Consider the following 13,497-nt stretch of genomic DNA (forward strand, 5'->3'; position numbering starts at 1 on the left):
AATACGGTGCAGTCATTTCAACATTTCAACGAAAAATCAATAAAACTGAATGAAAAATAAGGTAATATAATAATTTATCGAAACCGACGGGTACTACTTACTAACATATACCCCTAGAGTCGCGAAACTCAGTATGAGAACTCATTATTTAGAACACGAGTCCTCAATCTTGGGGTCGTGGTTAGTTTACCAAAATTTTGAAAATAAAACTAAATAAATACCAGTGGGTGCAGCAACAACCTAAGGTAATTGACATACGGTACTCGTACTTACAACTGGTTTATTACATTCGCTTCAGTAATTCAGTCGTGTTTATGACGTCATAGATACTTTTTAGATGAACGGCCAAAGCATAGCTCCGGTCTAAAAAAAAGGTGGCCATTCGACCCTTAAAGACCCGTTGGTGAGATTCGAAAAACCTCTCTTCACCAACATTTATGCACAATTGATTTTTCTGAAACAACATTGCCCCCACTTAAACAATTCGAAAAGTTGGGAACCATTGAAGAAGAACTTTAAATTAAGTCATTTTCTACGAAAAGCGCTGGTCAAAGTTACAAATTGTTTGCATCAAAATTTATAATTTGCTGTTGCAATTATTAAAAAAGGAACTTCAATTGCACCAAAGTTAAATTATTTACTGATATCAGGGTTTCCTAACATAGGGGCCCTCGAACAGCATATAAAATTGCAATTGTCAGCAACTTAAACTCAAATTTTTATCATTATGACTCAAGAGACTTCCCTTGTGACGTTTCAATCAGGCATTTTTCAAAATCTAAGCAGGTGAAATTGCTGCATGAATTGTTGAGTACCAACGGAAAGGGTGTAACCAACCTTGAAAGGTCGAGAACCATTGACTTCAATTTTTATTAAACTGATTTGGAAAAGTCAAATTAAACTGGGAGCCATTTGATGTGTACCCAGTGGCCCGATTGTATTCTAGTGCACTTCTCGCCAGAGATTTCTTGGCGTGGAATGCTTTCCCAAAATCACGCCAGTGACGTCATTTGACGTGAAACATGGCCAGCCTAGTGAATTTGCCCAAAAAATCGTCGTTTTTGGCGTATCAGCCGAATATAAGTTTTTCGCTAATTTCAGGCTCAGTGGTTTAAGTAAGCCAGGACGGTCCGAAACGGCCGGTAATTAATTTATTTTGTTCCATAAAATTGGTAGAAAATGTTCTTTTTTACCAGGCCAGCCCGCCATCTCCTTGAATGAATTTAAACTAGGTTTACAGTTTCATATTTGTGCTCTACGTCGAACGACAACCTTAGGTTTCCTAAGGTTACTTGTTTTTAACGCCCCGTTATGACGTCACTTTGTGACGTCATCGATGGAAATTTTTCGGTAAAATAAATTATCGTACTGTTAGGAAAATTTTTTTGCTGTCACCCCTGGATGTAACTAAGGTCTACATTTTTCACTGAAACTTATGTTCACGGAACTAAATGGTGAAAGCCACTCACAAAATTACTTGTTACTCGCTGAAGCTAATTAGTCACGTTTAGATTGTAAAACTCATTTACAAAAAAATCGCTAGAAACTAATTATCCAGGAAAGAATGCAAAGCATCAATCTAGATTTGCGAACCTATAGAGCTAATTTCGGCCTAGGGACGGTTATTTGATTAATTCTGGCCTGTCTCGATTTCAAATTTTTCACCCTTAAAAGTGTTAAAACACAACTATGCCTAATTGTTTTTCTGCCGATTTTATACTGGTACTTAAACATTACTCGTATTGTGTGGATTTAGTTATTTATTTAAAACAGTACTCAAGGCTATAATTTTAAGCAGTGAACTACACTAATATTTAAAACTCGCGCATAACCTTTTTTAAGCACAGCGAAAATCAAAGCAGAGAAATGTTTCCGACTGTTAAACAGCTTTCAAGTAACTTTTTACTCATCTTGAGATACATCGGGTACAAATGGCTGATGGTGATTCAGATTTCATGATAAAGAGACTCGATTGTGTGATAAGGGTTCCTTGCAGAGTTTGTTACATTTGATTACAAAGGTCACGGGTTCCCCCAGGGCTTTTCAGTACAAGTTAAGGCAATTCGACACTTAAGATAGAACACCGCATTGCTATGGCAGCTAAATGGCCTGTAATTGGCCGCATTATTTGTATATTGAGACATGAATAATGGCCTGGCCGCTTCCAAACTTGTAACAACCAATAATAAACTGTAACACCCAAAGGATTTCGACCAATTAATATTTATTGTGTAGGCCAATCCCTTGGCCTTTTCGCAATGTTGTCTGTGTTTTGATTAGTATAGAGTAGACCTAACCCTAACCAACTTTTGCACTAAATTTGTTTTTTTTTAACTTGGGTGTGTGGACTACTTTAGGAGGTTCAAGTAGGCCTATTTAAACTATTAGTGTGTGTTTGAAAAATAAAACATTGTTTAAATGAATAGATTTTAATGAAAGAAAAACGCTTTGTCGCCTTCTTTTTGAAATTACTGTTTTTGGTTAAAATTGTGTTTATTACATATTTGTTTGTAAAATTTGGTTATTTATCTTAATTTTCCACAAAAACAACTTGCTTGCTATGTTTTCTTTTTTGCAAACGACTTGATTTGGACTAAATTCATTTAAAAATGATTTATTTTCACACTGAGCATACCCTTCAAAACACCGCACAGCTCGTTTATTATGTTCAAGAAACAAAACTGTATGCCTTGGTCAACACAATAAAAGTACTTGAAAATTGGTTTTAGTACGTCACTTTTTAAACGCTTAAATTTAGCTGTAGGTAAAATAAATTGAAAAAAATTGGAAAAACGTAGTTTTAAGACTTTGTTTATATGCAAATCAATTCAAACACTTGAAGATTTGAAGATTTTTTTGCAACCCTAAATATGCCCAACACATGTTGATCACATACACAAGCCCCCTAAATCAGATTTCGTATTGTAGGCTACAACTTAACGGTTAAAATTTTAGGTTGAAGAGGTATTAGGTTTAATACAAAAGCTACATTACAAAGGTGCTATCAATTCGCGCAAAGCGAAGAAAATGTCTTTATATTATTGAAGTTGCTAAAACTTTTATTTTCGATGAGACGCAATTTAGCTAAGGCGATTTAATCAAAATTGACTGATGAATACTAGAAACATAATTTTAATTTGTTTTGCATTTACATATAGTTAAAATAGGGAAGGTTTGGGGGACAAGTGTCCCCTCTTCGGACCCACCACTGGACTGCACAAGGTTCTGGTATGTCTCATGACACAGTTTGCATCATCAGTTGGTTAATCCTTTGATATTTTGGAAGAAGATACTGATATCTCGATATTCTCTTCTGATATCCAGATTACTTCACGCTAAGTTTATAAAGTACACATAAGTCTGCTCATTTGCTGAAGATCGAATCACTATATCCTACACATCTAAGTTGGAGCGGTTTATTTTTAATAAAAACAGTAGGCTTATCGCTATATCTCCACATCTTGTAAGTGACACATAACCACAAACAATTTCTCTTTGATTAATAACACAACAACCCACTTAACCTCGTGCGTGTATCTATCCAACTGAAAATCTAAAATCACAAATCTGAAGAAATATTATCGGTTGTCATAATTAATTCAGGCGTGTTTACTGAGAAAGGTCTTGCTGAATCACTTTCTTTGCCTAAATTGGCTGGCTGTATCCGTAGCTGGTGAAATCAGTTACTAAATTTATAATAATTTTTTTGTCGAGGTAGGTTATGCTTGGTTCGCAGAACAGAAAAGAGAAGGCGCGTTAAATATTTAATTAAATTTGCAACGATAAACCTAAAAGGCCTTTTATATAAATGACATTCGATATTTGGTAATACTAACTGCCGATAACACAAACATTCATTTCTGGAATTCCCAAAGCGGCACACGTAAATAGGCTAATTAGAAACTAACGTCAGTAATTTTGCTTTCTAGATTTACGTCACTATATAGGATAACACGGGTGGACTTTTGGCCCGAAATTGGTTAAGGCTTATGTTATTGAAATAACATGCCCAATATCGGACATCCTTTAGTACGAATACAAATAGCACTGCCTGGGGTCCATGGTCTGAAGATTTTGCACGACCAAACAATAAACTAACTGGCCAACAACTGCCCCAAAATCTAGCCCGGAATATTGGAAAATTTTGGCTCACACGAAACAACAACAAACAGGCTACGAATCCTGTTCGTTTCTCGTATTTTTTACCCCGTTTTGATAGTAAATTTTCAGTCCAAGGCGTCTTGGGTCTCGTGGAAATTTCTAAAATGACTGTTTTGCCAACTTAATCTTTATGAATATGTCTTTTTCGCGCTAAGTGAAAATGTTTTTCTGTTTATGATATAAACAAAACATGGTTAGGATAACGTTTCTATGCACATCAATTTTTGCCACTTTTTTGGCGCTTCCTGAAAAGATTTTGAAATGATTGTATAGGAGAGGTAATTAAACCCTCGGTGACTCTTTTCCGAACTCAAAAAATTAATCGACTACATTTCTTTGCGCTTAGCCAATCTATCCTGTCTTTCCAAAAAAAACGGTTGAAATAAAAGTAGCACGAACCTCACTGCGAACTGTATGTGTTATTTTGCCGGCGAAACATTATACGTGGTTATATACAGCTGTTTGGTCATGTAACGGCCAGCACAACTTGTTTACCAAAAACATCTCAAGCCCACCCATGATCCCACCAAATTAATTTTTTTACTCTTTTAGCTCTACATAAGTGCAACAGATTTAGTATAAAAATATTTACAAATTCCAGTTCTCTTCTCTTAGGTTTAAACCCGTTTTTATTTTCTAAAATGACAGTTTTTTCAAAACTTTTTTAGTAAACGTATTCTTTTTTTTTTGTAAACGTATATTGCATTTTTTTCATTTTAACGACGTACATGTATTTTCACGTTTTGGGCGGGTTTAACTTATCCTATGTTTCTAGTAGGGCCTATTTTTTAAATAGATTTAGGCCATTTCTTGTAAACGTGTTCAGCCCAAAGACATCTCACCTCGAAAATAGGAAGCGGAAACTAAAGAAATGTGCGTGCAGCCGCTTGGACTTTGAACTGTGACCCCGTTAACTCTGACCATTCGGTGAACAGCTTGCCGTGTGAATCGCTCATTCTATAATTTTAACTTCCCGCATCGTGTTGTAATTTTGTTCGTCGAATGGCCGATTTCCTAAGTCGTGTTATGTGTCATGATTTCTAACGAATTAGTAATTACTAACATCAGGCCAAAGAGATTATATAATCCCTTTGCATCAGGCCGATAAAGGCTATATAACAAATATTTTAAATCGTTAAACCAGCAGTCTAACTGTTCACTTCTGAAGTCAGATCGCCTACGTTACGGAGGTAAATTATTGTACGTATATCGTAATTGCCTGTAAGTAGGCTACTGTTACTCGTTTGTTGATTTGCCATAAAGATTGTTTTATTGGGGCTCGCACCCACATGCGCACATTTTAAAATCGCTTTGAGAAACTGCGCATTTTTTGGCAGAATGAGTTGGAGCAAAGAGATTACAATCTCTTTGGTTCGAGCAACGACATAGAAACTCTTTATATGTCGTTGGTTAGAGTTAGGATTTATGCCCGAATTAACTATCTCAAAATGTGTGTGCATATAGGCCTACTGAAAAAAGTGCGCACCTTTCCTAAGGCATTTTAAAATGTGCGCACATTCTTGAAAAAAGTGCGCAAATTTTTTAGCCCTTTTAAATTGTGCGCACATATGTTGCACATTTTCGCGTGCACATTTGTTTCGCACATTGCGCAATGCTCGCATCCCCGTCTCCATTTTCCTGGATCGCTCTTTAACGCTGACACCAATACGTGATTATGTATTGATTTGGGTTGGGGTTGAGGTTAGCATTTTAGTTGGGTGGTTAAACTGGTTATAGTATTAACTTAACTTCCCGAGTATGCGTAATTTCAATGATTTGTTCCGAAATCGATCTTAATTACTTTGATATCCACGAAAATTGCCTTAGGAAGTGCCTATTCCTATCGGCTATTTGCCTGGATCACTCTTTTACGCTTGCACCCGTTAGTGATTATATGTCGATTTAAACTAATTTGGTGTCCGTATGAATAACCTATTCCGGGTAACACTAATTTACGGAATGATGAATGGTCGGAATGGTCGGAACGCTCACAGTATTGTTATTAAATATAATAACACTTGACCCACCTTCACCCAAACGCTAACCCCCACCCTAACCCAAATATTGTGCGTTGGTTTAATAATTGTTTTAACGGGGTAACACTTAAATTAGTGAGCGTTCCGACCATTCCGACCATTCATCATTCCATAAATTAGTATTACCCCCTATTCCTAAAAGCTGGTGAGATGTTTTTAAAATTACATAAACCCAAGTTGTCTCAACTTTAATCGCAAATATTTTTCGTGTATTATTTTGCAAGATGCACAAATATGAAAGTAATAGTTGCTGGGATGCCCAAGACCGGTACAAAGTCACTGGCAAAGGCTCTTGAAATCTTGGGCTACGAAGTTTACGACTTTCTGGAGCATTACGCCTTTCACGGAAAACAATGGAAGAAGATAATGCTACAAGGAGCTGACTGCGATGATTTTAAGGAAATGTACAAAAGCGTTGACGCCATTACCGACATTCCTGCATGCTTTTACTGGGAGAAGATATCCAAAGCTTTTCCTGATGCAAAGGTATTATTTTACTTATGCAGTTACAAATTTTGCTTTTTTGGGGGGTAAAGTGATTCTCAATCTCCCTTAACGGAACCCCTGGTCGAGTGCTTTATTGCACTTGCAGAACTTGTTAAAAACTCATGTTGTGTTTGAAGCAATATACATTTATATACATATCTGTAAAGTTTGCTTTCATGAAGACAACTCAAGGGCGCCATATTAATTTGGTTGTTTGTTTTTTTCCAAAGAAATCTTACTTGTTTTATTAATTAAGGTAAATAATCTTCTAATTTTTTGTGAAGATTGTTTTTATGGAGCGTAAATCAGAGGAAGATTGGTTTCATAGCATGCAAGGTCAGTCAGATGAATTAAATCGTGTCGGTGTACGTTTTCTACCACTTTTTTCACCGACTGCAAGAGCTATTCACAAGTTTTCAGAGTTAATGGGTAAGTAAATAGGACGTTAATGGTGGTATGAATCCCGTATTGTGCTATACAAATAACAAGCCTTGAGAACCAAAAGTTTTTGCTGTGTATAACTAAGAACCCCCTTAAATGTGAAACAACCTTTTTCACCCAAAGGTACGTTCGTCTTACAAATTCCTAACGCTTATCCAATTAACCACTTAGACCAGGGGTGTCCAACAAGCGTTGGCACGCGTGCCAAATGTGACATGTGACCTAATGAAAAATGGCGCGCAAGCCCTCCCCAAAAAATACTAAAATTGTTATTTAGCCAATTGCCAAAAAAGCTCAATTTATTATTCAGCCAATTGTCAGAAAATACTAAGTTTGTTATACAGCCAATTGCCATTGTTTGTTCACAATATACCTTTGTTTGTTCACAATGTAAAACAATCGCGGCAATCACGACAACCAACAATTACTTTTGATACAGTAACATTATACTGTGTGGAGGCTAGCATTCACATAATATTATATAGCTTGGTGTGAAGAAACAAAAGTCAGCTCACCGAGAGACACTTTGATGTAGTGATGCGCATTTCTACTAGACAGTTTTTTTCAAGTTTAAATAAACGTTCTTATTTTTGGTAAAAAAAGCGCTTTTATGATTAAAAAGAACTGGTTTGGTTACGAAACTTTGGCACGGGAAGAAGTTATAAGATAAATATTGGCACGCCGGCATGTTTGAGTTAGACACCCCTGACTCTATCTATCATATGTTTCCCTTATACTCACATACAATATCATGCTTTGCTCTTAATAAATTAGCTGCACACAGAATAACAAAGAAAAAAAGATATAAGACTGAAGATCAGTTATGCTCCAACTTCATGACCTGGCATCCCCCTTTTTGCTACTTGAGAATAGAGTAACCACTGCTTACAAGTGACAATAATTGGAACTCCAAAATATGATTTTATTTATTTAGTTTTCTTTATGCTATTTAACCATCATTACATTTTGCATTAACAAACAGGCAAAAATCTAAACATTAGTTAAACGTTTTCATGAAATTGTTTTATGCTGCACTTTCTGTTTTATAGTATTGGATGTTTTTGGCTGCGTAATCCAGTACAATATCTTTAGAGTGGCAAAGATAAATGAACTATTGTACAAAAGATCTTACCGCCAACACAATGCCTATTTGAAAGAGGTAACAAATAAATTTGTGTAGTCTACTTTGAATTGTACCTTTCTTATCTGCAAAACAAGCATAAAGGCTATATGCTTGTTTTTATAATGCAAAGGTGGATACATATCATTAGTAGAGATTGACCACTTTTTTGGGCTGATAACCGATACCCGATTTTAATGTTTTGCCCACCGATACCGATTCTTTTATATACCAAAATATAGTCAAAATGTGAATAAAGTAAAACTAAAATCAAAATAATATTTCTGTTCAACTACTTATATTTATTGAGCTCTTACTTTATTAACTTGGCATAATGCCAAACAAAACAAAATGCCAAAAAGATAGTAAATTTGTATGTTTTTCAGGATTAACTAAATGTCATATTTTCATAGTAAAACATCAATCAAAATATAGGCCAAAAAACTGATACTGATATATTGATAAAAACTAAATACGGGCTGGTATTACTATCTCTACTATAATTAGTTCAAAGCATTGTAGTATATCAAAAGGGTTTTTATTTTCCAGAATGCCCCAAAAGATAAGCTGCTGAAGTTTTCTGTTGGAGAAGGTTGGGAACCCCTTTGTAGGTTTCTAAACAAGGAAATACCCACCGAACCATTTCCCCATGAAAACGCAAGAGGCACAGCATCGTCCGAGCTGTTCAAAAGAAACTCAATCTACAGCAAAGTGATAAAAGAAGCCCTTGTATCCGTGTCCCTTCTTGTTGCACTTATCTCTTTCTGTTTGTACAAATTGCTGTTTTAAAATAAGTGCAATGGCCACCTATATACTGTACTTTGCTAAAGCCACATAGTCTATTGAGAGTTTTTTGAAATAATTTTCAATTAATTTTTGTTTTAAATAAGTGTAATCGCCAGCTATATACTGTACCTTGCTAAGGTAGCATAGTCTATTGAGAGTTTTTTTTAAATAATTTTCAATTCATTTCTGTTTTAAAATAAGTGCAATCGCCAGCTATATACTGTACCTTGCTAAGGCAACAGAGTCTATTGAGAGTTTTTTAAAAATATTTTTCAATTTATTTCTGTTTTAAAATAAGTGCAATAGTGTTTAAATCAAGGCTGCCGGACGCGGGCTGTCTTTATGACAACCTGAATTTGACTAAAAACATAAACTGACTCTGATTATTATGACTCTGGCATAGAAAAGAGCCAGGCTCCAATAAAATAAGCTGTAGTTATCTATATCTTTCATAAATTTTGCAAATTAATCCTTTCCTGAAGGGATCTAAATGTTTTATCCTTATGCTTCGGTAAACTGCTACATAGAAATGTTTTAACATATGATTGCATTACATTGTTTCATTGTGGAGTTAAGAAAGAGTGCAATATCTACCTTTATCAAATGTCTTTTCAAGGTACACATTTACTTACTTTTTATCATTGAAGTTTATATTACAATATCATGTTTATTTCATCAGTTCGCCACAATCAATTTTGTCACTTGCCAACAGTGTTAACATAACAGGTGCCAACTATTGTATATATAATATATTCAATCGTGATTTTGTATGTAGGTATCTTAAAACTTTGTAAAAAATCATGAAAATAATAGTTGCTGGGTTGCCAAAGACGGGCACCAAATCATTAGCCAAAGCCCTTCAATGTCTTGGATATGTTGTTTACGATTTTATGGAACATTTTGAGCACCACCAGAAAGAATGGACCAATGTTATATTACACGGAGCTACTTCTGATGTTTTCAAAAAAATGTATGAAAATGTTGATGCGATTTTGGATATTCCGGTTTGCTTTTTTTGGAAGGAAATTCATGAAGCATTTCCTGATGCTAAGGTTAGTCTATAAATTATACCATTATCAATTTTGTGTTGTTCTGGTAATGCTGCTTAATTGTTTTTTTTTTTTGTTTAAAATGCACCAATTTTACTTTTAAACAGTGGTTTCCAAATTCCAACCTTTTAAAACTTTTTTCAAAAGCGTACATATTTGGTTTATTGTTAGCTACATTTTTTAACACTGTCTCTAATTAACAAATTTGCTAAACTGTGATATGTGAGCACACTGAGCAGTCATTGTTGATATTAAAATTGACTTCATAAGGGCTAGATCAATGTTATTGTACACATATGTGTATGTGTGTTTTTAAGAATTGCTATTTTGTGTTTTTTTTCCATATTTTTAAGGAAACATAAACTTTAGTTTTTACTTTAGATAATATTTATGCAACGGAATTCGGAGGAAGAATGGTTTGAGAGTGTTTTAGCACAAAATGTTGAGCTCAATTACTGGCCAAGACGTATTTATTTCCTATTTTCACCAACAGCAAGAAAACTAAGGAGATACTTTACATTATTAGGTAAGCAATCATTTCAATAATAGAAAAAATGTGGCTTAAAGGGGAGAATTGTGATTTCTTGACGTAGTTTTTGTAATACAGCGTGATCAACCTACATTTTCAAACAAAAGCTGAAATTTTTACTGCATACTTTATACAAAATATTTGAAAGCGCCTTTTTATCTCCTTATTTTTGGCTTGTATTTTGTGTGGTGTTGGTAATTCCCTAATGAAGGCATCCTGGATAGGTAGCCCTAACATAGGAAAAACAAATAAATACTAGAAGCACTTATTTTGAGTATCTATACCAGTGCTTTTCAACCTTTTTGCTGGAGTGGAACCCTATGGAAACATTCAACTGGCACGAGGAACCCCAGTGCAATAATTCCACTGGCTCGAGGAACCCTAGTGTAATAAACACACCTCAATTAGCCAAACAATTAAAAGAAATTGCGGAAACCCTTGACTATACTAGCTGAACCCTGGTTGAAAACCACTGATATATACTATGCCTGGTAGCAACAACATATTTATACTTTATACGAGTTGTCTAGTTGAGTGGGGTACACATTCTGTAGGGAACTTCCGAGAAATAACTTTAATTTCTGTGTTATATCAGACCAATCTGTTTTTGGATGCAAACAAAGTCCTGCGTTTTTCAATACTCCCCCTGTCAATAAGTTAAGATATCTGATGACATACAGGCAGCACAATCTATATGTAAGACAGGTAAGCAACAGTTATATTTCCATACTAATTCAAGTTTGCATAGCCATTGTTCGGCTTACGCAATGATTTAAAAACTATAGTATTAAGACCAACAACATATTACAACCAAATACGCAGTAATATCTATTACAGTTTCAAAATCGTCTGAATAAGACTTTTATCTGCCGGAATTAGGCCTAAATTCATCGGAATATGGACTAAATATATCGGAATCAAGCCTAAATTCACCAGAAGAAGGCCTAAATGGACATAATAACGCCCAAACCTATGAGTAGAGGGTATTGTTTTTATAGCACAAAATTTCTATCATCAACAAATAATTAACTCTTAATTGTTTACACTTTTAATTTTAGATTTAGTTTAAATGTACTTTTCTCAAATATTAATAAATCCTTTAGTGTTAACACTTTTATTTTCCCTTTTCAGAATGCACCAAAAGACAAGCTTCTGCTTTACTCAGTAAAGGAGGGTTGGGGACCCCTGTGTGCATTCCTAGGTAAGGAGACTCCACAGCAAGAATTTCCTCACAACAATGCAAGGGGAACAAGCCTTGATGAGCTTCTAAAAGGTGACCCCACTATTAGAAGAGTGTTAAATGAAACGATGATTGCACTCACAATATACACGTTGCTCATTTCCTTCTTTTTCTACAAAATCTGGTCATCACCTGACACTTTCACCGAATTGGCAAAATTGTGTTTTAACTTGGGTCAAACTGTGTTCTTTGCAGTGTACAAGTTTTTATTTTCTTGAAAGTATTTTTTGTGTGTGTTTTCTATACCCACCCACACCAAATGTTGTTTTGCTTTTTGTTTCATTGAAACACTGAGTGGAACACAATTTTTTTAAGTGTTGTTTCCATAAATTTGAGAAGTTACCTATTATTTCTGTGTAATTAAAAAAACGTATTGCACCCTTTGTTTTATTAACTATAACTTTTCAATGTAGTTTTTTTGCGTTTTTTCTTTAAATGTAATATACCATGTGGTGACGCAATATTTTAAATAACGTAGTTAGAAACATACCTAAATCAATACTTTATACAAAATGATTAGGGTGCCAATTTAGTTTTTATATAAGATTAAATGTGCAGTTTTTATTATTACTGTCGACTGTGGCCCTTTTTGGACGTTTTATAAAGATTTTATGCACCGAACGAATAAAAACACCAAACAAAAATCTATATATTAAAATTTGAAAATATTTTAAAGTTCCAGTTTGATAAAAAGCACTTGTTGAACACTTTTTCAGTTTTCATTCACTTATATTTTAACAAGTGTTAAAAATCTGACTCTGCAAAACACAAAACGCTTATCGTGTTTATAACACAAGCACTTTTCTATTTGTTTAATAATGCAGAGTTTTTGTACTTTGTATTTAATTGATATATTTGCTTTTCTACTTTCAAGTGTCCACTTTTTTAACTTTTAAAGCAACTCATAATTTATTTTTCTACATGCAGTAAGGCCCTATAATTGCCTCATTATCTTTTTTTATTAACATTCTTCAAAATCTTGATGAAGTTACATTTTTTATTGCTGTACAAACTTTTTTTATGGCGATATTGTATATGTCATTTATTAAGGCTGGTACACACTAGCCGCGTTGACGTCTAGCGTTAGCGTCTGGCGTCTAACGGCTAACGTCATCCAGTTCACACATAACGCGTTGCCAGCGTTGACGGCAAATTTCCTCGCTTCTAACTGAAAGCGCCAAAGTTGAAATATTTCAACTTTTCCGCAACCGAAAGCGTTTTTAAAAACGTTTTACGTTAACGCTAGGCGCGTCTAGTGTGAACTAGCCTTTACACATTAATTTTTGTATTTAAAATATGAAACCCTGCCTTACCTAAAAATTAAATTTTTGATACTTCTATTACATCATTCTTGTTGCTTTTCAAAGATTTTTTTACATTTGAGTATTGATTTTATTTACAAATACAAACGCATAAGACAACGTTAAAAAATAGTCAGGAAAAATAGAAGAGTTTTCTTATTTGGTTTGTAAGGCTGTTTTGTCGGAACGCCAAAATATTGGCCTGTTTTTAACAGAATTTCGAAGCCGTGACAGCCAGACAAAGGGAAATATGTGTCGTGCGAGACATTTTGGCTTCGGTTTCTGTCCAGCAAAGTAAGCACTATTAAATCTTGGCGCAGGCCTCTGATATACAATGATACTTATCGT

At 34.7% G+C, this 13,497-nt stretch overlaps 2 protein-coding genes across 2 annotated transcripts; both read left to right on the plus strand.

Moving 5' to 3' along the window:
• Positions 1-6,431: 6,431 nt before the first annotated feature.
• Positions 6,432-9,033, plus strand: LOC146131872 (uncharacterized). The gene is made up of 4 exons (XM_083397112.1): positions 6,432-6,683; positions 6,968-7,112; positions 8,174-8,283; positions 8,794-9,033. The coding sequence occupies exons 1-4, from the start codon at positions 6,432-6,434 to the stop codon at positions 9,031-9,033; spliced, it is 747 nt and encodes a 248-aa protein (XP_083253238.1).
• Positions 6,971-13,261, plus strand: LOC146131873 (uncharacterized). Its single transcript, XM_083396557.1, has 6 exons — positions 6,971-7,112; positions 8,174-8,283; positions 8,794-10,082; positions 10,461-10,605; positions 11,204-11,313; positions 11,740-13,261. Exons 3-6 carry the CDS (start codon positions 9,831-9,833, stop codon positions 12,064-12,066), a joined length of 834 nt encoding a protein of 277 aa, XP_083252683.1. The 5' UTR covers positions 6,971-7,112; positions 8,174-8,283; positions 8,794-9,830; the 3' UTR covers positions 12,067-13,261.
• The last annotated feature ends 236 nt before the right edge of the window (positions 13,262-13,497 follow it).

The sequence above is a fragment of the Ascidiella aspersa genome, chromosome 9 (genome assembly GCF_963924565.1).
Source record: "Ascidiella aspersa chromosome 9, kaAscAspe10.2, whole genome shotgun sequence".
NCBI classification, from domain to species: domain Eukaryota; kingdom Metazoa; phylum Chordata; class Ascidiacea; order Phlebobranchia; family Ascidiidae; genus Ascidiella; species Ascidiella aspersa.